Source organism: Notolepis coatsorum (genome assembly GCF_963971535.1).
Source record: "Notolepis coatsorum genome assembly, chromosome: 3".
Taxonomy (NCBI): domain Eukaryota; kingdom Metazoa; phylum Chordata; class Actinopteri; order Aulopiformes; family Paralepididae; genus Notolepis; species Notolepis coatsorum.
In genome coordinates this window covers 86850251-86873664 of record NC_140167.1, presented here as the reverse complement: position 1 = coordinate 86873664, position 23414 = coordinate 86850251, and the positions used below count along the sequence as shown (strand labels likewise).

At 48.4% G+C, this 23414-nt stretch overlaps 1 protein-coding gene across 1 annotated transcript in view; it reads left to right on the top strand.

Moving 5' to 3' along the window:
* The window catches only part of lepr (leptin receptor), a gene marked incomplete at both ends in the record, with an annotated part of 90127 nt that overhangs the window by 8975 nt on the left and 57738 nt on the right, over nucleotides 1–23414 (top strand). Inside the window, 3 exons of the mRNA XM_084311285.1 lie at nucleotides 2517–2692; nucleotides 4534–4676; nucleotides 12117–12258. Coding sequence (XP_084167411.1) covers nucleotides 2517–2692; nucleotides 4534–4676; nucleotides 12117–12258 — 461 coding nt within the window. The remainder of the gene's footprint in view (nucleotides 1–2516; nucleotides 2693–4533; nucleotides 4677–12116; nucleotides 12259–23414) is intronic.

The following is a 23414-nucleotide window of genomic DNA, read 5'->3' as shown; positions in this document are numbered from 1 at the left end:
TCCTATCAAAATTATATGCACAGAAATGTGTCAAGAAGATACTGAAGCACAATATTCACTTTATCAATGATGTAACAACTAATGTTTTGATGTTCTGACGCATTTCTGCTTGATACCCACCCAGTTTTAAACCAGACAGTCTTTCTTCCTGTTTGATACCCACACAGTTTAAAACCTGACAGTCTTTCTTCCTGTTTGATACCCACACAGTTTAAAACCTGACTGTCTTTATTTTAGTTTGATACCCACACAGTTTAAAACCTGACAGCCTTTATTTTAGTTTGATACCCACACAGTTTAAAACCTGGCCGTCTTTATTTTAGTTTGATACCCACACAGTTTAAAACCTGACAGCCTTTATTTTAGTTTGATACCCACACAGTTTAAAACCTGACAGTTTTTCTTCCTGTTTGATACCCACACAGTTTAAAACCTGACAGCCTTTCTTCCTGTTTGATACTCACACAGTTTAAAACCTGACATCCTTTTTTCCTGTTTGATACCCACACAGTTTAACACCTGACAGTCTTTCTTCCTGTTTGATACCCACACAGTTTAACACCTGACAGCTTTCTTCCTGTTTGATACTCACACAGTTTAACACCTGACAGCCTTTCTTCCTGTTTGATACCCACACAGTTTAAAACCTGACAGTCTTTCTTCCTGTTTGATACCCACACAGTTTAAAACCTGACAGTCTTTCTTCTTGTTTGATACCCACACAGTTTAAAACCTGACAGTCTTTCTTCTTGTTTGAAACCCACACAGTTTAAAACCTGACAGCCTTTCTTCCTGTTTGATACTCACACAGTTTAAAACCTGACAGTTTTTCTTCCTGTTTGAAACCCACACAGTTTAAAACCTGACAGCCTTTCTTCCTGTTTGATACTCACACAGTTTAAAACCTGGCCGTCTTTATTTTAGTTTGATACCCACACAGTTTAAAACCTGACAGCCTTTATTTTAGTTTGATACCCACACAGTTTAACACCTGACAGTCTTTCTTCCTGTTTGATACCCACACAGTTTAACACCTGACAGTCTTTCTTCCTGTTTGATACCCACACAGTTTAAAACCTGACATCCTTTTTTCCTGTTTGATACCCACACAGTTTAACACCTGACAGCCTTTCTTCCTGTTTGATACCCACACAGTTTAAAACCTGACATCCTTTTTTCCTGTTTGATACCCACACAGTTTAACACCTGACAGTCTTTCTTCCTGTTTGATACCCACACAGTTTAACACCTGACAGCTTTCTTCCTGTTTGATACTCACACAGTTTAACACCTGACAGCCTTTCTTCCTGTTTGATACTCACACAGTTTAACACCTGACAGTCTTTCTTCCTGTTTGATACTCACACAGTTTAACACCTGACAGCCTTTCTTCCTGTTTGATACCCACACAGTTTAAAACCTGACAGTCTTTCTTCCTGTTTGATACCCACACAGTTTAAAACCTGACAGTCTTTCTTCTTGTTTGATACCCACACAGTTTAAAACCTGACAGTCTTTCTTCTTGTTTGAAACCCACACAGTTTAAAACCTGACAGTCTTTCTTCCTGTTTGATACCCACACAGTTTAAAACCTGACAGTCTTTCTTCTTGTTTGAAACCCACACAGTTTAAAACCTGATAGTCTTTCTTCTTGTTTGATACTGTGGGATAATGATCCCCTTCCCCCCCCTCACAGACCCTCTCCCCTCCCGGAGACAGACGTTTCACACCTTCAGCGATGGTATCTCATCTGATACCATCCCCCTTTTCCAACTCACCCCGTCATGCCCCCCCCCCCCCCTCCAATCCTGTACCTGGGCCATCCTACCCAGAATCCCTTTCTCTCCACTATTTAAACCTACGTCTGACTGGACTCTGGATCTCTCCTGGGGACATCAGGCCATTGTCCTCGTTGAGTCATCCATCTATAACTCTGATAATAAAACTGTGTTTAACAAAGTCTATATTTACATTTACATTTAGTCATTTAGCTGACGCTTTTATCCAAAGCGACTTACAAGTTCTGTACGACCAGTCATCAGGAAGGGCACAACTCTATCAGCTGAGTAACAATGTTCATCAAAGTGTTGAGTGCTACAGTGTAGGTTAGTTTATTAGGACAAGTGCATGACCGTAAGGTTAGTTAGGGTTAGATTTTTATTTACATTTTTTTAAATTCAGATAATGGTTGAAGAAGTGCGTCTTTAGTCGACGGTGAAAGATTGGACGGGTTAGACTGAGAATAGGCGACTTTGACTAAGTACATTCATTATATTCCTCTACAATACCCACACAGTTTAGAACCTGACAAGTCTTTCTTCCTGTTTATTAGATAAAAGTGAACCGCGGTACTCTGGAATCTTCTTTGGGTTCAGCCGTTGAGAAGTGGCCCATAGACCTGTTGCCACTATACTGTCCTACTCCGGGAGCAGTGACCCCCGCTGGTGGAGGGGCTGAAGCACAGAGCTCTTCCTTCAACTCCTTTACGCTGACGCCTTCCACCCCTCCGCCCCCAGGTCCCGAGGAGAGGAGGGCGGACGAGCGAGCGACGGTCCTGTCGTCTGCACAGGGGAGGATTCCGTCGCATGTTCTATCGCCCTCGGCGACGTGATGGGCTCTGTTGCCATGGTGACCGTCAACGTGTCCGACACCACTGCTTTGGCGGTCCTGCTGTCCCTGCCCGGCCGCGCCGGTAAGAGACGAGAAGAGTGAGACGAGTGAAATGTTTTTTTCCCTTCCCTCTAGCTTCCCACCACGCCGTTCCTAGTCTGAAGAGGCTTCATCTCAATGAGGGATGTTTCTAAATTCATCTGAAGAGGCTTCATCTCAGTGGGCAGCGCGATCCCGCTTGAAATATGTAAATGAAGTAACTTACCGACCAGTTTCCTCTCTGTGCATTCAGTAGAAGGCTATCCGACTGCAAGCTAACCTAGCTTAGCACAAATGGATGGAAGCAGATACGGACCGCGAGCCTAGCTAAATACATTTGTTTTTCGAACGTTCAATTAAACAACCTTCACGAGAAATATAAACAAACACACCCACAACACTCCCGCCCTCCCCCATCCCATGCCAGAGTTTTAAGCTAGGCTAGCTGTTTCCTATATTCTTCCATTCGTTTGTGCTAAGCTAGGCTAGCTCGCAGCGGATAGCTTTTCTACTGAACGCACAGAGAGGAAATTGGTGTCTATTTTCTAGTCTGACTTTGGAGAAGATGGTAAGAGCATTTCCCCATAATGTTGCTGTGTCCCTTTAAGTCTGCTACAGGAAGAGAGCCCTCTAAGTGGCCCATTCAGGTGTTACACAATTGTTTTTATCCCATTATCGGCATTGCTGCCTCCTAAATGAATGGACATGTTTGAAAATAGCTTGTGGCGTGTGCTCTCTGAAGATGACAGTAGGCTCTCGCCTACTCAGGGGGTGTGTGGATAGATGAGGTCATAATGGTACATTCACTTCACTAACACACCTGTTCATTTGACTAGGACACGCATGAGCCGAGTGCCGCGGCGACCAGCCGCAAAAAGGCCTTGTGTGTGTGTTTGTGTGTGTGTGTTTGTGTGTGTGTGTCTGTGTGTGTGTGTCTGTGTGTGTGTGTTTGTGTGTGTGAGTGATCTACGATCTCCACAATGATAGAATAAGACTTTGCATAATGTACAAACTATGCACATGCATGCACAGACACGTGCATACACACACACACACACATCCAATCTTTGTGTTCCTATTAATGGATAATACCAATGTGTTCCATAATGTTTCCAATATTTATCATCATAATTGACTGGTTTGCTCCACTGTATTTTAGGATCATGGTAATGGTTTTTAGCGCACAGGATGTGAGTAGTAATTTGTTGTGTTAAAAGTGGCCTTAAACTGCACTTTATGGAGAACTTGTTGACTTTTGACAAACAGACTTTTCCTCTGTTATTTGGCCTTTTGGATTTGAATAAAAAATTCAATTGTGGCTCCACTGGGTAAGGTCACAGTACTGTGTACTTTGATGTCACAGGTTTGATTCTGGGTCATTTTTGGTCAATCGTTTTTGCATAAAACTTTCTATTTAGGCTACGGAGTAGCCAAATACACCCAGAAGTATATAATACAAAATAAGGATGATTTATTTTAAAGTCTTAAAAAAGTATTTTTGGTTTTATACCCTGTACTTGTGTGTATTCTGCAGGGAAACCCAGTCCTCCGGTTTTAAACCCTGTACTTGTGTGTATTCTGCAGGGAAACCCAGTCCTCCGGTTTTAACCCCTGTACTTGTGTGTATTCTGCAGGGAAACCCAGTCCTTCGGTTTTAAACCATGTACTTGTGTGTATTCTGCAGGGAAACCCAGTCCTTCGGTTTTAAACCATGTACTTGTGTGTATTCTGCAGGGAAACCCAGTCCTCCGGTTTTAACCCCTGTACTTGTGTGTATTCTGCAGGGAAACCCAGTCCTTCGGTTTTAAACCCTGTACTTGTGTGTATTCTGCAGGGAAACCCAGTCCTTCGGTTTTAACCCCTGTACTTGTGTGTATTCTGCAGGGAAACCCAGTCCTCCGGTTAACCTGACCCACCGGCAGACGACAGAGGGTGAGCTGGTCATCAGCTGGATCGACCCGCCTGTGAGCGGACCCGGCCCACTGACCTGTGAGGTCCGCTACGCCGCCAACAGCACCATCTGGCAGGTAACCTCGCACTTCTCTGGCCAAACACAACATCACAATGTTGAGTGAAAGTGAAAATCTAACCGGAGAACAGTGGCCTGGAGGTCAGAGAAGTGGCAGTGGGCGACAGTGGCGACAGAGGCTCAGGAGGTAGAGCAGTCATCTGGTAATCGGAGGGTTCCCTGTTCCATTCCCGGGCAGCGTGTCGATGCGTCCTTGAGCAAGACACAACCCCTAATTGCTCCCGATGAGCAAGTTGGCACCTTGCATGGTTGCCTCCGCCGTCTGTGTGTGAATGTGAGTGAATGCGTAAAATGTGAGGAACAAAATTGTAAAGCGCTTTGGATAAAAGCTGATTAAATGCACCATTTACCATTTAGAAGCAGGCTTGAGTCCTGAAGGTTAGAACTTAGAAGGGTTAAATGTTAAAGGTTAGAGAAGAGGGCTTGGGTCCTGAAGGTTAGAAAAGCTAAAGGTTAGAGAAGAGGGCTTGGGTCCTGAAGGTTAGAAAGGCTAAAGGTTAGAGAAGCTGGGCAGCTCCTAGTGGTCAACAGTATCAGACTGTGGTTGTACTGGGCAGCTCCTAGTGGTCAACAGTGTCAGACTGTGGTCGTACTGGGCAGCTCCTAGTGGTCAACAGTGTCAGACTGTGGTCGTACTGGGCAGCTCCTAGTGGTCAACAGTGTCAGACTGTGGTTGTACTGGGCAGCTCCTAGTGGTCAACAGTGTCAGACTGTGGTCGTACTGGGCAGCTCCTAGTGGTCAACAGTGTCAGACTGTGGTTGTACTGGGCAGCTCCTAGTGGTCAACAGTGTTAGACTGTGGTTGTACTGGGCAGCTCCTAGTGGTCAACAGTGTCAGACTGTGGTCGTACTGGGCAGCTCCTAGTGGTCAACAGTGTTAGACTGTGGTTGTACTGGGCAGCTCCTAGTGGTCAACAGTGTTAGACTGTGGTTGTACTGGGCAGCTCCTAATGGTCAACAGTGTCAGACTGTGGTTGTACTGGGCAGCTCCTAGTGGTCAACAGTGTCAGACTGTGGTCGTACTGGGCAGCTCCTAGTGGTCAACAGTGTCAGACTGTGGTTGTACTGGGCAGCTCCTAGTGGTCAACAGTGTTAGACTGGTTGTAATGGGCAGCTCCTAGTGGTCAACACTGTCAGACTGTGGTTGTACTGGGCAGCTCCTAGTGGTCAACAGTGTTAGACTGGTTGTGCTTGGCAGCTCCTAGTGGTCAACAGTGTCAGACTGTGGTTGTACTGGGCAGCTCCTAGTGGTCAACAGTGTCAGACTGTGGTCGTACTGGGCAGCTCCTAGTGGTCAACAGTGTCAGACTGTGGTCGTACTGGGCAGCTCCTAGTGGTCAACAGTGTTAGACTGGTTGTAGTGGGCAGCTCCTAGTGGTCAACAGTGTCAGACTGTGGTTGTACTGGGCAGCTCCTAGTGGTCAACAGTGTTAGACTGTGGTTGTACTGGGCAGCTCCTAGTGGTCAACAGTGTTAGACTGTGGTTGTACTGGGCAGCTCCTAGTGGTCAACAGTGTCAGACTGTGGTCGTACTGGGCAGCTCCTAGTGGTCAACAGTGTTAGACTGGTTGTAGTGGGCAGCTCCTAGTGGTCAACAGTGTCAGACTGTGGTTGTACTGGGCAGCTCCTAGTGGTCAACAGTGTTAGACTGTGGTTGTACTGGGCAGCTCCTAGTGGTCAACAGTGTTAGACTGTGGTTGTACTGGGCAGCTCCTAGTGGTCAACAGTGTCAGACTGTGGTTGTACTGGGCAGCTCCTAGTGGTCAACAGTGTCAGACTGTGGTTGTACTGGGCAGCTCCTAGTGGTCAACAGTGTTAGACTGGTTGTAATGGGCAGCTCCTAGTGGTCAACACTGTCAGACTGTGGTTGTACTGGGCAGCTCCTAGTGGTCAACAGTGTTAGACTGGTTGTGCTTGGCAGCTCCTAGTGGTCAACAGTGTCAGACTGTGGTTGTAGTGGGCAGCTCCTAGTGGTCAACAGTGTCAGACTGGTTGTAGTGGGCAGCTCCTAGTGGTCAACAGTGTCAGACTGGTTGTAGTGGGCAGCTCCTAGTGGTCAACAGTGTCAGACTGGTTGTACTGGGTAGCTCCTAGTGGTCAACAGTGTTAGACTGGTTGTACTGGGCAGCTCCTAGTGGTCAACAGTGTTAGACTGTGGTTGTAGTGGGCAGCTCCTAGTGGTCAACAGTGTCAGACTGGTTGTAGTGGGCAGCTCTTAGTGGTCAACAGTGTTAGACTGTGGTCATACTGGGCAGCTCCTAGTGGTCAACAGTGTCAGACTGGTTGTAGTGGGCAGCTCCTAGTGTCAACAGTGTTAGACTGGTTGTACTGGGCAGCTCCTAATGGTCAACAGTGTTAGACTGGTTGTACTGGGCAGCTCCTAGTGGTCAACAGTGTTAGACTGGTTGTAGTGGGCAGCTCCTAGTGGTCAACAGTGTCAGACTGGTTGTACTGGGCAGCTCCTAGTGGTCAACGGTGTCAGACTGTGGTTGTACTGGGCAGCTCCTAGTGGTCAACAGTGTCAGACTGGTTGTAGTGGGCAGCTCCTAGTGGTCAACAGTGTCAGACTGTGGTTGTACTGGGCAGCTCCTAGTGGTCAACAGTGTCAGACTGGTTGTAGTGGGCAGCTCCTAGTGGTCAACAGTGTCAGACTGGTTGTACTGGGCAGCTCCTAGTGGTCAACAGTGTCAGACTGGTTGTAGTGGGCAGCTCCTAGTGGTCAACAGTGTTAGACTGTGGTCGTACTGGGCAGCTCCTAGTGGTCAACAGTGTCAGACTGGTTGTAGTGGGCAGCTCCTAGTGTCAACAGTGTTAGACTGGTTGTACTGGGCAGCTCCTAGTGGTCAACAGTGTCAGACTGGTTGTAGTGGGCAGCTCCTAGTGTCAACAGTGTTAGACTGGTTGTACTGGGCAGCTCCTAATGGTCAACAGTGTTAGACTGGTTGTACTGGGCAGCTCCTAGTGGTCAACAGTGTTAGACTGGTTGTAGTGGGCAGCTCCTAGTGGTCAACAGTGTCAGACTGGTTGTACTGGGCAGCTCCTAGTGGTCAACGGTGTCAGACTGTGGTTGTACTGGGCAGCTCCTAGTGGTCAACAGTGTCAGACTGGTTGTAGTGGGCAGCTCCTAGTGGTCAACAGTGTCAGACTGTGGTTGTACTGGGCAGCTCCTAGTGGTCAACAGTGTCAGACTGGTTGTAGTGGGCAGCTCCTAGTGGTCAACAGTGTCAGACTGGTTGTACTGGGCAGCTCCTAGTGGTCAACAGTGTCAGACTGGTTGTAGTGGGCAGCTCCTAGTGGTCAACAGTGTTAGACTGTGGTCGTACTGGGCAGCTCCTAGTGGTCAACAGTGTCAGACTGGTTGTAGTGGGCAGCTCCTAGTGTCAACAGTGTTAGACTGGTTGTACTGGGCAGCTCCTAGTGGTCAACAGTGTCAGACTGGTTGTAGTGGGCAGCTCCTAGTGGTCAACAGTGTTAGACTGGTTGTAGTGGGCAGCTCCTAGTGGTCAACAGTGTCAGACTGTGGTTGTACTGGGCAGCTCCTAGTGGTCAACAGTGTCAGACTGGTTGTACTGGGCAGCTCCTAGTGGTCAACAGTGTCAGACTGTGGTTGTACTGGGCAGCTCCTAGTGGTCAACAGTGTCAGACTGTGGTTGTACTGGGCAGCTCCTAGTGGTCAACAGTGTCAGACTGGTTGTAGTGGGCAGCTCCTAGTGGTCAACAGTGTTAGACTGGTTGTACTGGGCAGCTCCTAGTGGTCAACAGTGTTAGACTGGTTGTAGTGGGCAGCTCCTAGTGGTCAACAGTGTTAGACTGGTTGTACTGGGCAGCTCCTAGTGGTCAACAGTGTTAGACTGGTTGTACTGGGCAGCTCCTAGTGGTCAACAGTGTCAGACTGGTTGTAGTGGGCAGCTCCTAGTGGTCAACAGTGTTAGACTGGTTGTAGTGGGCAGCTCCTAGTGGTCAACAGTGTTAGACTGGTTGTACTGGGCAGCTCCTAGTGGTCAACAGTGTCAGACTGGTTGTACTGGGCAGCTCCTAGTGGTCAACAGTGTCAGACTGGTTGTAGTGGGCAGCTCCTAGTGGTCAACAGTGTTAGACTGGTTGTAGTGGGCAGCTCCTAGTGGTCAACAGTGTTAGACTGGTTGTAGTGGGCAGCTCCTAGTGGTCAACAGTGTCAGACTGTGGTTGTACTGGGCAGCTCCTAGTGGTCAACAGTGTTAGACTGGTTGTAGTGGGCAGCTCCTAGTGGTCAACAGTGTCAGACTGTGGTTGTACTGGGGAGCTCCTAGTGGTCAACAGTGTTAGACTGTGGTTGTACTGGGCAGCTCCTAGTGGTCAACAGTGTTAGACTGTGGTTGTAGTGGGCAGCTCCTAGTGGTCAACAGTGTTAGACTGGTTGTACTGGGCAGCTCCTAGTGGTCAACAGTGTTAGACTGGTTGTAGTGGGCAGCTCCTAGTGGTCAACAGTGTCAGACTGGTTGTACTGGGCAGCTCCTAGTGGTCAACAGTGTTAGACTGGTTGTAGTGGGCAGCTCCTAGTGGTCAACAGTGTTAGACTGTGGTTGTAGTGGGCAGCTCCTAGTGGTCAACAGTGTCAGACTGGTTGTACTGGGCAGCTCCTAGTGGTCAACAGTGTCAGACTGGTTGTACTGGGCAGCTCCTAGTCGGCTACCCACAGAACTGCTCTACTCCCGACTCAGTTTAGCTTTTCACGTTTCAGTTCTGTTTTTATGGTAAATATTCCCTTTTAAGCACTGTGTAGTGTACACACAGCCAGAGCGCCTCGCTGATTAGGTCGATGGAGCCCCCCCGCCCCCCACCCACCCCTGCTTAGTGCCAAAGCTTTGTCCCACTGTGCAAATCATGTTCAATGTTCAATATTGACCGTCCTCGTTTGAAGCGCACACACGCTAGGGTTGGGTACCAATGGTACCCTTGTTCTGTACTTTGGTCTCTAAAAATTTAATCTACCTAGAACAATTTGTTAATATATATATATATATATAATATTGCAGCGTTGTCTGCATCTAGCTTTGTAAAGTGTAACCACACTTGCGACCGTTTTTGGCTTGCCATTGCCCCGACTGCTTTGTTGTTGAATCAAGTTTACGTTGACGTAAACGTGCGGCACACTTCACAGGTTTCGTTTTCCCGTTAAACGAAACGTTGATGTCGTCGGACTTTATAAAAAATCAAACGTACATTTATTTCTTTTTTACCGAAATGTGGCACCGGTGGATCTCACGTGAATCGGTACTCGGTAGGACCGACGTTAATTCGGTCGATACCCTTAAAAGTACCGGATTCGGTACCCATCCCTAACACACGCCTCCAGTCACCGAAGAGATCTGATATTCTCAGCACGGCACGTCTCACAGTCGCTCAGGGTTTTCAAAGTCTTGTAGTCTGTGACCAGAATTAAAACGCCACCACATCAAATGCTCCGTCATGGACCGAGGCATGTTTCTAAGCCCCTATTTATTTATTTATTTGTTCACGGGAGCCCCGTTAATCCGTGCTCCTCAGGAATCGAAAGTGTTTTGGTCTAATTTCCAGTTAAAGCTGCAGTAGGCGACTTCTGAAAAATAAGACTGCGTTTACCTGCCCAGCGGAAATAGAGCTCTGCATCATTTTTCAAGCCCGTCCTACGAGCAACAAAGGTTTTCCACAGACTAACAGCAGCTTTAAGCTGAATTAAAAGATATATAATGATAATAACATTGTGTACTATTTGACGAGGAACACGATGGTGATCTTAGTTTTCCAATGAGACCCTGGAAACCCCACACAGGCTAAACACATCTGATTGGTTATTGGTGGAGGGAGGTGTTGTTTTTGGAAGATGGGAAATATTTTCTATTATTATTATTATTATTATTTCTCTTTTTTGTTTTTAAAGCTGCTGGTGCCTCTGGGAGTTTGTGGAAACCCATTGTTGCACGTGCATGGGCTTGAAAAGAGATGCAGAGCTGATAAGATAGATAGATAGATAGATACTAGATAGATACTCTATAGATAGATAGATACTAGATAGATACTCTAATAAGAAAACTGCTTCGACAACTCTCTTCCTCCTGATCAAAGGAAAGCTGCTTCTGTTTCTGTACAGGAAGCCAATTTCCTGTTGCAACTTGGACGCGAGGTTGTCCACATGGAATTGAAATGTACATTTCTCATCGAGCCACACACCAAGATATTTATATTCAGTGACTCTCAACGTGAGTCACTCAATGGATCAACTAATAAGCTGGAGTTTTGCAGCAGTGGATCGAATCTTCTCTTCAAGAAAACAAAGTGCGACCGAACCATTATGTCCGATAGGGACATTCCAGGCCGGGTTTGCAATTGACAGTTGGAATAATTGGCGATCAATATGCCTATATTCTATTGAGATTGAAGATGTTGAGGATCTATATCTCCTCGTCATCTTCCTGATCGGTTGGGGAGCGATCGCAATTTGGATTTGGATTTGCTGCCTTCAAGTAGTAGCAAGATTGGAAAATGCCCACATTGAATTGACCAAGCGGCTCGCTCAACATTCAGCCGATGAACAATGTAGGGGTCAAGTAATGTTGGGGGTCGCGCAGGACATTAGGACCGCGACAAAGAAGATACAAGATCTGGATTAAATTAAATTAAAGCGTTACAGGAATCATTGTAACCTGTTTCAACCCACCCCCCCCCCCCCACCCCCGCCACGTACTCAAGTCTGTGGAAGAAAAGAAGGAATGTTTCGAGGTCAATGAAAGAGGCCGAGGAGAAGAAGTCAAGATAAGACCTGGTTTATGACGTCCGTACCCATCGCAACCAGGACGGGACAGTCTCTGACTGTCTGAAGATAAGATGGATGGCCTCCCTCCCCCCCCCCCCCCCTCCCCATCCTCACGCAAACCTCCCCCCCACGAGCACGACTGGCGACGTGCACGAAAGGAGGGGCGGATCCCTCGACTGCCTCACACGCCCAAAACCCTAAGCCACTACCCTCTCCTTAACTCCCACCCCCCACTCTCCGCCCTCCCTCCCATCCCCCAAATTCCCTCCCCCGAGGGTGCTTCCTGAAGCTCACTGACTTTCGACATAAATGAACATTGCATCAACAAATGTGCTTTGTTTTGTATTAATTTAGGGTTGTGCCATTATTATTATGCAAAGATAATAATTGTGATTAATTCTGTAATGAGTTGTGTGTTTCTAGCATCCTTGACACCCAAGGACAACGATGGAAATAAGTCAAGAGGCTTTTACGTTTCAATCCTTGACAGCAATGTAAGCTGGAGTAATGATCTGTTTATGTTGTGGAGTCTAAATAAAAACCTGAAACCTGAAACCAGAACCGCTTATGGTACATAATGTGTAAAAACCACCATATGTTTCTGGCTCTAGAAAACAGCATACATGTAGTTTGTGTGTGTGTGTGGATCTCTCTCCTGTCCCCCAGGTGGTGTCTGTGTCTGGACGTCCCAGGGTGCCTCTGGATCTGGAGCCCAGGATGAACTACTCTGTCCAGGCCCGCTGCTCCGGCCCTGCCCGGCCGGCCCTCTGGAGCCACTGGAGCCGGCCTCACCACATCTACCTCCACAGTAAGAGCACCTGGGGTACAGGATGGGCCAGGGGTTCGTAGACACCACAAAGGGTTTCCTGTCAGTGGTTTTGTGGGGGGCTTCTCATGGGGGGAGTACCTAATGTAAGATAAGACAAAGATACGACTTAGTCAACAGTAAGTCCTTGTCACAGTACTGCACAGCCAGGTATAAAAGAACACCTCTCTTCTCAAAAACATTTTATGGTTAAAGGTGCTGTAAGTAGTATTTCCTGGTTAAAATATGTGTTGAAAAGCTCTACATTCCAACAGCCATCACCGATGTAGAGTGTCTGGTCAGTAACATGGGTCTTCCAGTCCCTCCACTCTGCAGTAAACACAAAATAAATTTACTTATCCCGTTCCCACTTTTTACTTATTTCAAGAAATCTTGCCAAGCCTGATTTGCTTACTGCACTGTTAGATTATTTGCTTACATTTATGCGGATTTGAATAGAAATGCAAATGCTCTCCATCCAAAGGAGACAACGTATGGCACAGGTCGGCAATAGGCGGCCCGCGGGCCGAAATTGGCCCGCCAGCAATAATATCTGGCCCTTCAGACTAAAAAATAAAAATAAAAAAAGGTTAATTTTTTATTTTTTATATATATCAGACCAACTAGGCTAGGCTATATGTTAGCTATAATGTCCAAATAGAGAAACTACCACCACCTAAAGAATGCTTATTATATGTTGTTTTATCCATGTTGAGAGTGAATAACATGTAGGCCGCAAGGTGCAATGTAGTGCTTGCTCAACATGAAAAAAGTCGGTGGACAGCGCCTGGTGCTGAAATAACAAACAAGCCACACCACATGTGGGTGTGAAATTAAAACATCAGTTCAGTAAGTCATTCAAACTTTATCTTTACTTATATATGACGGCACCACACATGTGAACAGTAACAATGCAATTAAACTGAAGTCAAATCAGAGCAAAAAAAGCTGAATCTGCTTCAAGAAGATGCGCTACATTAGGTATATAAGGAATTACAACAAGACATTTATTAACTAAATAAAAAATACTATTAGGCTTTTAACCCTCTAAAGCCTGGCGCAACAGTAGACATGTTTTGTAAAACATTAAATATCTTTGGATTTGTTTGTGATAAAGACTTGCTTTATTGTATCGGAATCGATTGTCATCTCAAAATTTAGTGCATCTCTCAGAGAATGCACGGATGTAAAGCATAGAATCTTGAAATATCTAGATTGGTTGTTTTCTCTGGACTGCATCTAATCCGCTGTATCTATCCATTTATCATATATCTATGTCTGTCACTATAGCCAATGGAAATGCTAGAAATGGTCACATGGACTGGGAGAACCAATGGAAAATTCCTATTGTTTCTCAATAGTCCAGTGCGCTCCACAGAAAGGGCCGTCATATAGACACATTGGTTGCACGTAATGTAAGATAGGCGATAAGAGAGAGGCGCTTGTCTCTGGTTTTATAATAAAATGGCAAACAGACAAAGGTATAATGTTCAGTGCAAATGTGTATGTCGTTTACAGTTTATCTTTGCTCGTTTATTTTGATCCATTCTCTGCCTCTGCCACAAATGTATGTCTTAGTTATAAGGTGGTCTGTCACAGAGTTAAAATGTTTTCACTATCAATATATTAAATTAGCCATTGTTTTTGTTTCCGGACCCCCATACAATGGCTTGGAAAAAAATGTGGCCCTTGGCCGAACTTAATTGCCTAGCCCTGACGTATGGTATGGTCCTGAGTGATGTACTCTGGACGAGACGGTAAACCGAGGTCCCGGCTCACTGCGGTCGCTGGAGAACCAGGGCGTCTTATCGTAAAGACTAGAGGGTTCCTTTCCCAAGTCTCTGACATCAGGGCCAGCTAATAATCTCTCTCCTCAATTAGCTGATATCAATCCTCGTCTCCAAAGCCTTTCAGCTATTGCTTATGCGTGCTGTGTGCCTGGTGCCAGTGTATGGCAGTCACTGTGTATGTGTGTTGTGTGCCTGGTGCCAGTGTATGGCAGTCATTGTGTTGTGTGCCTGGTGCCAGTGTATGGCAGTCATTGTGTTGTGTGCCTGGTGCCAGTGTATGGCAGTCATTGTGTTGTGTGCCTGGTGCCAGTGTATGGCAGTCATTGTGTTGTGTGCCTGGTGCCAGTGTATGGCAGTCATTGTGTTGTGTGCCTGGTGCCAGTGTATGGCAGTCATTGTGTTGTGTGCCTGGTGCCAGTGTATGGCAGTCATCGTGTTGTGTGCCTGGTGCCAGTGTATGGCAGTCATTGTGTTGTGTGCCTGGTGCCAGTGTATGGCAGTCATTGTGTTGTGTGCCTGGTGCCAGTGTATGGCAGTCAATGTGTTGTGTGCCTGGTGCCAGTGTATGGCAGTCAATGTGTTGTGTGCCTGGTGGCAGTGTATGGCAGTCATTGTGTTGTGTGCCTGGTGCCAGTGTATGGCAGTCATTGTGTTGTGTGCCTGGTGCCAGTGTATGGCAGTCAATGTGTTGTGTGCCTGGTGCCAGTGTATGGCAGTCATTGTGTTGTGTGCCTGGTGCCAGTGTATGGCAGTCATTGTGTTGTGTGCCTGGTGCCAGTGTATGGCAGTCATTGTGTTGTGTGCCTGGTGCCAGTGTATAGCTACCATGAGCCCACTTATGCCTTTTTTCCATTGCATAGTACCTACTCAACTCTACCCTACTCTACTCTACCCACTTTAGGTACCTGGTACTTCGTTCCTTTTCCACTGCAGGTAGTACTCAGTTTGTCTCCGTGTGGGGAGGCGGGGCCGCTGGCATATAGCCATGAGAGCTCCAGCATAGCTATGTCCGTGAGGGCTTGGAGCAAGCCAGAGTAAAACACAGTTTTCAATCAATCAATCAATAACAACATTAACCAGACTCTCGTTGTGTCTATTCTGCTAACGTTAACGCTACCTCTCGTGTCTATTCTGCTAACGTTAACATTACCTCTCATTGTGTCTATTCTACAAGCTTTAACGTTAGCACATTAGCACCTAAGCTAACAACAAGCTTTAACATGACCTCTCGCGTCTATCTGCTAACGTTAGCATTAGGTAATAACCGGTTTAAAATGGATGGTTGTAACTGAGGGGTACAATTCCCTGACTGTATTGATAAGTATGGTATCATTAAACCACTACCGATTATGTACTTTAACTACTGGCCACACAGTACATGATGTAGATATGATGAACACTTTCCCACCTGATGAAACGAAGTCCACACAAATGTATAAATCGAATATTTTATATAGCAAAGGGTATATACAACGTTCACTTAATGACATTTATGATTTGAATGCACTTGTAAGGCAAATGAGTATTCGTAGGCAAATCAACATTGAATGTCCAATCTCTGGTTACGCAGGGAGCAAGTATACAACCTGGTTCTTTAGGGAACTATAGCGATGGTACTTAAATGATTATAGCTGGATATACTAAAGGGGGGTCCCGCTGGTTGTAAGTCAGTAGGGGGGGGGGGTTAGGAGAGCCGCTGGCGATATCCCATCTGGCCAACGATTTCTTGGGAGAATTCAGAGTGCTGAACACGGTGCCCACAGAACCTCGGTCCACAGATGAATACAGCTGGGCCCTCTTGTAGACGGTAGCTGCCGGTCCACAACGAAGAGACGTGAGGCGACCTCACTCGGGGTAGAGCGCCGTCTCACCTGGACTCCTCTCGGGGGGTAGTTCCAACACTCAGCAGTGTTGGCTGTTATCCATGGCATAATCAAAGCACCCAAAGCAAGTAGATAATCCAAGCCGTGTAGGGCTCGCCGTCGTCCGGGTAAAGTAATCCAATGTACAGGTCCACTCGTCCTGGCCCAGAACTCCTCGGATGAAAGCACCACACGTGGTCTGCCCAGCCTGGTTAAGACTCTAGATAACGCCAGGAACGATGGGGGTACTGCTCACTTTATAACTCTAACCGAACGATGCACCATACATAATAGACTATTATTAACTTAATAGAAATACGTCCCACTCGACGGTATAGTGCCAAACTATGACAATTCAACTATTAATCCACACGATGTCTCAATGCCTATTCTGAGGCCAAGTAGGCCATACTGCACCACACGTGGGTCGTGGGTGAGGCTTCACGTCTGTTACTAGGTTGGAGGGTAAAGGACTAATGGACTAAAAGAAAGTTCTACTTTACTTGCGCCATATATATATGCGCTGTGAACAAATAGTACCATTCGTATTTCGCCAGACGTATTCCTACGCGGAACCGGGCTTGTAACGACATGTTCGTCGGCACGATTGAACTTGAACCAAGGGGCTTGGCTGCTGGCGCCAGGTTCTTGTCCAATGAGAGAATGAAACTATTATGGGCTGTTAGTAGACTAAAGGGATATTCAGTGTATATGTACAAGGAATATACAAGGGATATCAAACGATATACAAATACTATTAAATATATATCCATAAATAAATATATATATTTGGTTTAATCTGATCCTTCACAACAGCCGCCCCCTAATTAGTCCCACCTAATTAGCTAAGCAGAGACAGATTAACCGCACTGTCTACCACTCAAGGTCCGCTGTAAGGGTCAGTCAACTCACAAAGTCGTGGGGTCATGGTCGTCATCGATAGTGTCTGGGAGTCTGGGCAGTTCTATTAGCCTCGCCACGGGTCGTGTGTAAGTTCGCCCTTGGACGAGCACCTCAGCTGCTCGGACCTTGCCATCGGCACCGGTGATCACTTTGCTTACGCGGCCAGCCGGCCACATAGCTCTGGGTAGTGACTGGTCGATAATCATGACGACTGTTCCTTCTGTCAAATTGTCTCTCTCTTTTACCCACTTCTGGCGGGTCTGTAGAGACGGTAGGTAGTGGAGTAGAAAGCTGTTCCAAAACTTGTCAGCTAGTACTTGACTGTACCTCCACATTCTTCGGCCGTTCGCTTCTTCAGGCCTGTACATTGTCTGGGGTAGCGCGGGGTCCAGCCGCCCCATCAAGAGTGTGTTGGGGGTGACTGGGTCGACATCTGCTACATCACTGGAGACGTAGCCGAGGGGCTTGGAGTTCAATACTCCCTCGATCTCCGTGAGGACTGTCATTAGGACTTCTTCCGCCACAGTCTGGGCCCCAAGCACGGCGTACAGGGCTGTCTTTATAGAACGTACTTCTCGTTCCCAGGTTCCACCGAAGTGGGGTGCGTTCGGGGGATTAAACTGGAAGTCAATCTGGGATGGAGCGAGGTGGGTCTTAAGTTCTGGGCCCATAGCTTGGAAGCTCTCTCTCAGCTCTCTTTCTCCGCCTTTGAAGTTTGTCCCGTGATCAGACAACAATGTAGACGGTTTTCCTTTCCGTGATGTGAATCTTTGGAAGGCCATAAGGAATGAGTCTGTGCTCATGGTTGGAATGAGTTCGATATGTATCGCTCTGGTGGTCATGCATTTGAATACAATACCCCACCGCTTCTCGGTTCCTCTTCCTTTCTTTATGTACAACGGGCCAAAACAGTCCATGCCTGTGGAGTGGAATGGCTTGTCGCCGAGTCGGAGGCGACAGGGAGGTAGGTCAGCCATCCGGGGTATGCTGGGCTGCGCGCGCCACTTTCGGCAGTCTAGACAGGTTCGCTGGAAGCGTCACACTGCTTCTCTTCCTTGAAGTATCCAATAGCGACGTCTGATCTCTGCGAAGACTCTCTCTGCTCCTGCGTGGTGTACATCCTCGTCGTATTTCTTTATGATCAGCTCTGTGACCTTGTGTCGGCTGTTCAAGACTATCGGGTACTTAACGTCATCCGGTAGATCGGGGGCTCTTTGCAGATGACCACCCACTCTGATGAGATTATGGGCGTCGCTCTCGGGTGCCAGGTGGAGCAGTCTGCTGTCTGATGGGACGGGCTTTCCTCCCTGTAGACAGTCTAGCTCATCGGGGAACGAGTCTCTCTGGGCTCGTTGTAGTAGAAGAAGTTCTGCTTCTTCGTAGTCAGCTGCTGAAATGTCGGCAGTGGGCTGAATCTCTGGGTGGTGCCGCAGAAATGTCTTTAGCTGCGCACTCTGTAGGGTAATGCAATCATCTATGTTGGGGTCTGTGGAGGCGACTGTGCTCAGTCCACAGAACATAGGTTTCTTGTTCTCAGCCTCCTCTTTACTCGCTTCCCGTGGGGTGGGCGTAGGCCACTCTTCTTCCGGGAGCTTGAGGAACTCGGGTCCGTCACTGTAGATGTTGCGACGGGGGAGGTCATCTAGGGACATTCCCCGGGTGATGACGTCAGCTGGGTTGTGTTTGGTGTCCACATACCGCCAGCTCGCTGCTTCTGTTAACTCTTGAATCTCGGTGACTCTGACTCCCACGAAGACCTTGAATCTGCATGAATCAGACTTGATCCATGTGAGTACTGTCGTGGAATCTGACCACAAGATTGTTCTGTGCACCGGAATGGTGAGTTCACGTTGGATTAACGTGGCTAGATGCGCTCCTGCTAGGGCTGCGCAGAGCTCTAGACGCGGGATAGATTGTTGCTTTCGTGGGGCTATTCTTGAGCGAGCCAGGATGAAAGCAGTGTGTATCTCTCCTCCCTTCTCTTGGGCACGCAAGTAGGCCACCGATCCATAGGCTACTTCGGAGGCGTCACTGAAGACGTGTAGATCCATCTTGCATGTCTCTGGCCTCACTGTGGGTGGGAAGTAGCTGCGGCGTATATTGACGCCTGGGAGTGAGCGGAGTTCCGTCTCCCACTCTCTCCATGTGGAGGCAAGGTGTGCGGGTATTGGGTCGTCCCAGCCCTGGTCCTTGTCCCATAGTGCTCGTACAATCATCTTTGCCCTGGTGGTGTAAGGTAGAATACATCCCAACGGGTCATATTGTCTGGCGAGTGTTCTGTACACACTCCGTCTGGTGGTCGGTATCGCCGTCGACCTTCCCTGCTCCGTGGTCAGGGGTTTGTGTCTATAGTGGAGCGAGTCTGTTTTGAAGCGCCAGACTAGTCCTAGTGTCATTTCTTGGGCTTCTCCTGGGATTGTCGCCATCCAGGTCTCGCTGCTGGCAGCCTTGTCCGCGGGGGAGAGGCTGCTAATACGTGCGGGTCACTGCTGGCCCACTGCCTGAGATCAAAGCTGCCTTTGATCAGGGAGGCGCGTAGCTTGATTAGGAGAGCCTCGGCTTCTTCTTGAGTCGAAACGCTTTGTAAACAGTTGTCCACGTAGAAACTGTTCTTCACACTGTGTTGGACCTCTTCATCTGCTGCTGGGTCCTCTGCGACGTGTTTCTGTAGTGCAAATGTAGCACAGCACGGGCTGCATGTGGTTCCGAAGGGGAGGACTTCCCACTGGTAGATGGCTGGGTGCTCATCTCCGATCCTCTCTCTCCATAGGAACCGCAGCAGGGGCTTGTCCTCCTCCACTAGTCTCACCTGCAGGAACATCCCTTTGATATCCCCGCTGATAGCCACCTTGTCCTGGCGGAAGCGTAGTAGCACGCCTAGTAGAGAGGGGCCGAGTGTGGGGCCGGGCAAGAGCTCTTTATTCAGATTTTGGGATCCGATCTGGTAGCTGCAGTTAAACACAATGCGATCCTTGCCGTTGTGGTGGACCTTGTGGTGCGGCACGTACCATGATTCGGTCGTCTGATCGGCCTCTTTAATGTCAATCTTTGTCACGTGTCCCGCTGTGATTAGCTTCTCAATCTCAGCGCGGTACACACTCTCTTGAGCGGGGTCTTTGGCTAGGCGCCGCTCTGTGTTCAATAGATACCGCTCCGTGGCGTCTTTCTTTGCGTGAAAGGTGGGCATTCCCTCTCGCCTCAGGAGTGGAGTTGCGTATCTCATCACTCCGCCGACTGTGACTCTCTTTGTCCCTTGCTCGAGGAGGTTGATGGCGTAAATGTCTTCTTTAGAACGAATGTCTTTCTTTTCGTTCTTAAAGGGCATTGTCTCTAGTGTCCATAGCCTCTCGACATGCTGCAGGAGAGTGGTGTCTTCTTCTGTCGCTCTGGAGTGGAGGCAGCTAGTGGCTGCTGTTCGGTTGAGAGATTTAGCGAGGGGGCCTTGTAGTGTCCACCCTAGGCGGGTCTCGACTGCTGCAGGACAGCCTCGGGGTCCTGTATGGACCCGGTCTATCGGGACTATGAGGTCTGCATGGTCGGAGCCTATCAGCAGGGTCGGGGTGGCGCCGTCTATGAGCGGGATAGGTAGTTGACGCAGGTGCACATATTTATCCATCAGCTTGGCGATGGGGTAGGTGTACTGTGATAGTCCTATTTCTTGGCTGGTGAAAGCATTTGTAATCCTATACCGTCGCTCTGGCTGCCCGCTTGCTGCGATAGTGAATGAGACATTCTCGCCCTTTATCGTCTTTAAATCTCTTCTTATTGTCCGAATCGTCATTTGGTTCTCGCTCCCCCGCAGTCCCAGCTGGGCCGCAGCGGACGCGAGCAGAAGGGTCTTCTCTGACCCGTCATCAAGGACGGCGTAAGTGTCCATGACTTTATCTTGGTAGCTCAATGTTACACAGACTACCTTTAAGAGCACTTGGGCGCCGCTGCTGCTGGCGGGGTCAATGTACATGACACTTGCCTTGGTGCTGCTCGATGGTGCAGGTGCAGGCTTTCTTCTGTTACTGTCGTGTAGTACATCTAGATGGGCTCCGTCACACCGACTGCACCTCTTCTTTAGGCGGCATTCGGCTGCCATGTGACTGCGCGCACATCGGTAACAGCGCCTGTTGGACTTTATCCATTGACTCACTTCTTCTGCATTCATCTTTGTGAACAGGTCACATTGTGACAGCCAGTGTTCCTTCTCGCAGTACGGGCACACCATCTTCCACTTCTCTTTTCTCGAGGGGGTACTGTGGTTCTTACTGCTCGGTACTGATTCTGATTGGTGCATGACAGTCACCGATCTTCTTCCATCGTTTATTCTCCTGGGTCCCTCTCTGGAGCTTGGTGTGCTCCGCACGAACGTATCCAGTCGTAAGCTGCTGACTTCTCTCGCCAGGAAGTCGGCTAGATCGAGGAGGGATGGTTCGGGACCGTTAGGATCACGGTGGTCTCTCTGCCGCCTGAAGCGCTCTTGTCTGGCGGGTGGCAGCTTCTCTAAAATCCTCTCGACGTTAGAGTTGGCGTATAGCTCGTGCATACCCTTTTCTCGTTGCGCTCCCAGCATCCCTACCAGGGACTGCACTTTTATAGACAGGTCGTCTAATGAGCGATTGTCTGTTGCTGGGGGTAGGCGGTCAATATGCCTTATCTCTTGGATTACGTAATCCCATATACGTCCATATCTCTGGTCCAGCGCTGCTAGAGCCGCGGTGTATGGGGTCGTAGAGGTGGCATAGGCTAGCGCTATATTGTGCGCTCGCGGTACTTTCAGGTGCTTCAGTAATATTGCATACTTGTGGCGTTCATCAGCGACATCCACCATCATTGTCTCTAAGCACATCCGGAGCTCCGTGTACTGTGCTCGATTCTCATAGGTGAAGTCTGGAAACGTCGGTGTGGCAATGTATGACGCCGTGGATGGCTGATACATCGGCGAGCGTTGGGGGAGAGACCTCCTAGGCGAGTCTCCTCTTGCGCCTCTCTGTGGGCTGGTACCGGCAGGGTACCATGGCCCGCTGGTCCAGGTGCTATTCCTCGGGGCTGGTCGTGCGTCGTGCTCACCCGTGAATAGAGTCGGGGGTCTGTAGCGCAGCGCCGCGGGGGTATAGCCTGGGCTGTACTGGACCTCCTGGTCCGGTGGAGTACTGTGCTGTCGTCGGGCTTGGTTCTCCTCCTCTCCCTCTTCTTCTTCTATCAGGTCCTCTAGATCCTGTAGTCGTTTATTTAGCTTCTCCGCAGTGTATGCCGCTCCTTCCTTGTAGCTGGGTCTCGCTTGGACCGGTCTGGGAAGGGGGTCTGCGGGGGGTATAGGCTTGGTCTGTTGGTCAAGTTCAGGGTCGCTTGCTCGGTTAGGAGACGCTGCCCTTGACTGTTGTCTCGACGAGTTCCTTGAACCCCTGGCGGAGGGAGAGGGTGTTGCCTTGAGGATCAGCTGCTCCATTAGCTGCGCTTGTAGTCTGTCGCGCTCGGCTTCGCGCTTGGTGAGATCTGCTTCTCTTTGGGCACCGGCAGCGGCGCGCTGGGCGTCGGCCCGGTCTCTTGCCATATTCTCTTCCGTCTGAAGGCGTCTCATCTCCAGGCGTATGCGCTCTTCTTCGCTCCGTTGCTGTGTCTGGAGTCGATCGCGTTCACCCTGAAGTCGATCGCGTTCACCCTGAAGTCGATCGCGTTCGGTAGAGGCTGTCAGGCTGGCGAGGAACGCCTGTGATAGCATCCTCTCCGCTTCGCTGGGGGAAGACGGTTGTAGAGGTGAGCCGCTCCTGGCTGTACTCGTTGGGGAGTCCTGGAGCTCTATTTCCTCGGCGCTCTCCTCCTCTTCTTCCGTGCAGAGTTCTCTCTCTGTAGGGTTGTCTTCCTCCCGGGGCTGGTCGGGGACTACTTCTTCGGTATTGGCGGGGGGTAAAGGTATGTCAGCTCCCTCCTGGTCCCCACCGTGAGCTTGGTCAGTTACATTAGAACCCACTAGGGCCTCTGTGGTCGGGGTAACCTGGTCGTTAAGGTCAGACATAATTTTACTTTCTACTTTTACCGCGTTTACCGTTTGTCGAAGGCTAGGTAGTTGACTGACAGCGTAATCCTCTAAGTACTGAGGTGTCTGTCGTCTGCGCCGCGGGCGTTCTACGTTAGGAGGACCGTTTCGTGGAGTGTTCATCATAGGCCATTTCAATATTAATAACACTATATTAATATTACACTAGTTACCCTCCGGCTCGAAGGACCAATTGTAACTGAGGGGTACAATTCCCTGACTGTATTGATAAGTATGGTATCATTAAACCACTACCGATTATGTACTTTAACTACTGGCCACACAGTACATGATGTAGATATGATGAACACTTTCCCACCTGATGAAACGAAGTCCACACAAATGTATAAATCGAATATTTTATATAGCAAAGGGTATATACAACGTTCACTTAATGACATTTATGATTTGAATGCACTTGTAAGGCAAATGAGTATTCGTAGGCAAATCAACATTGAATGTCCAATCTCTGGTTACGCAGGGAGCAAGTATACAACCTGGTTCTTTAGGGAACTATAGCGATGGTACTTAAATGATTATAGCTGGATATACTAAAGGGGGGTCCCGCTGGTTGTAAGT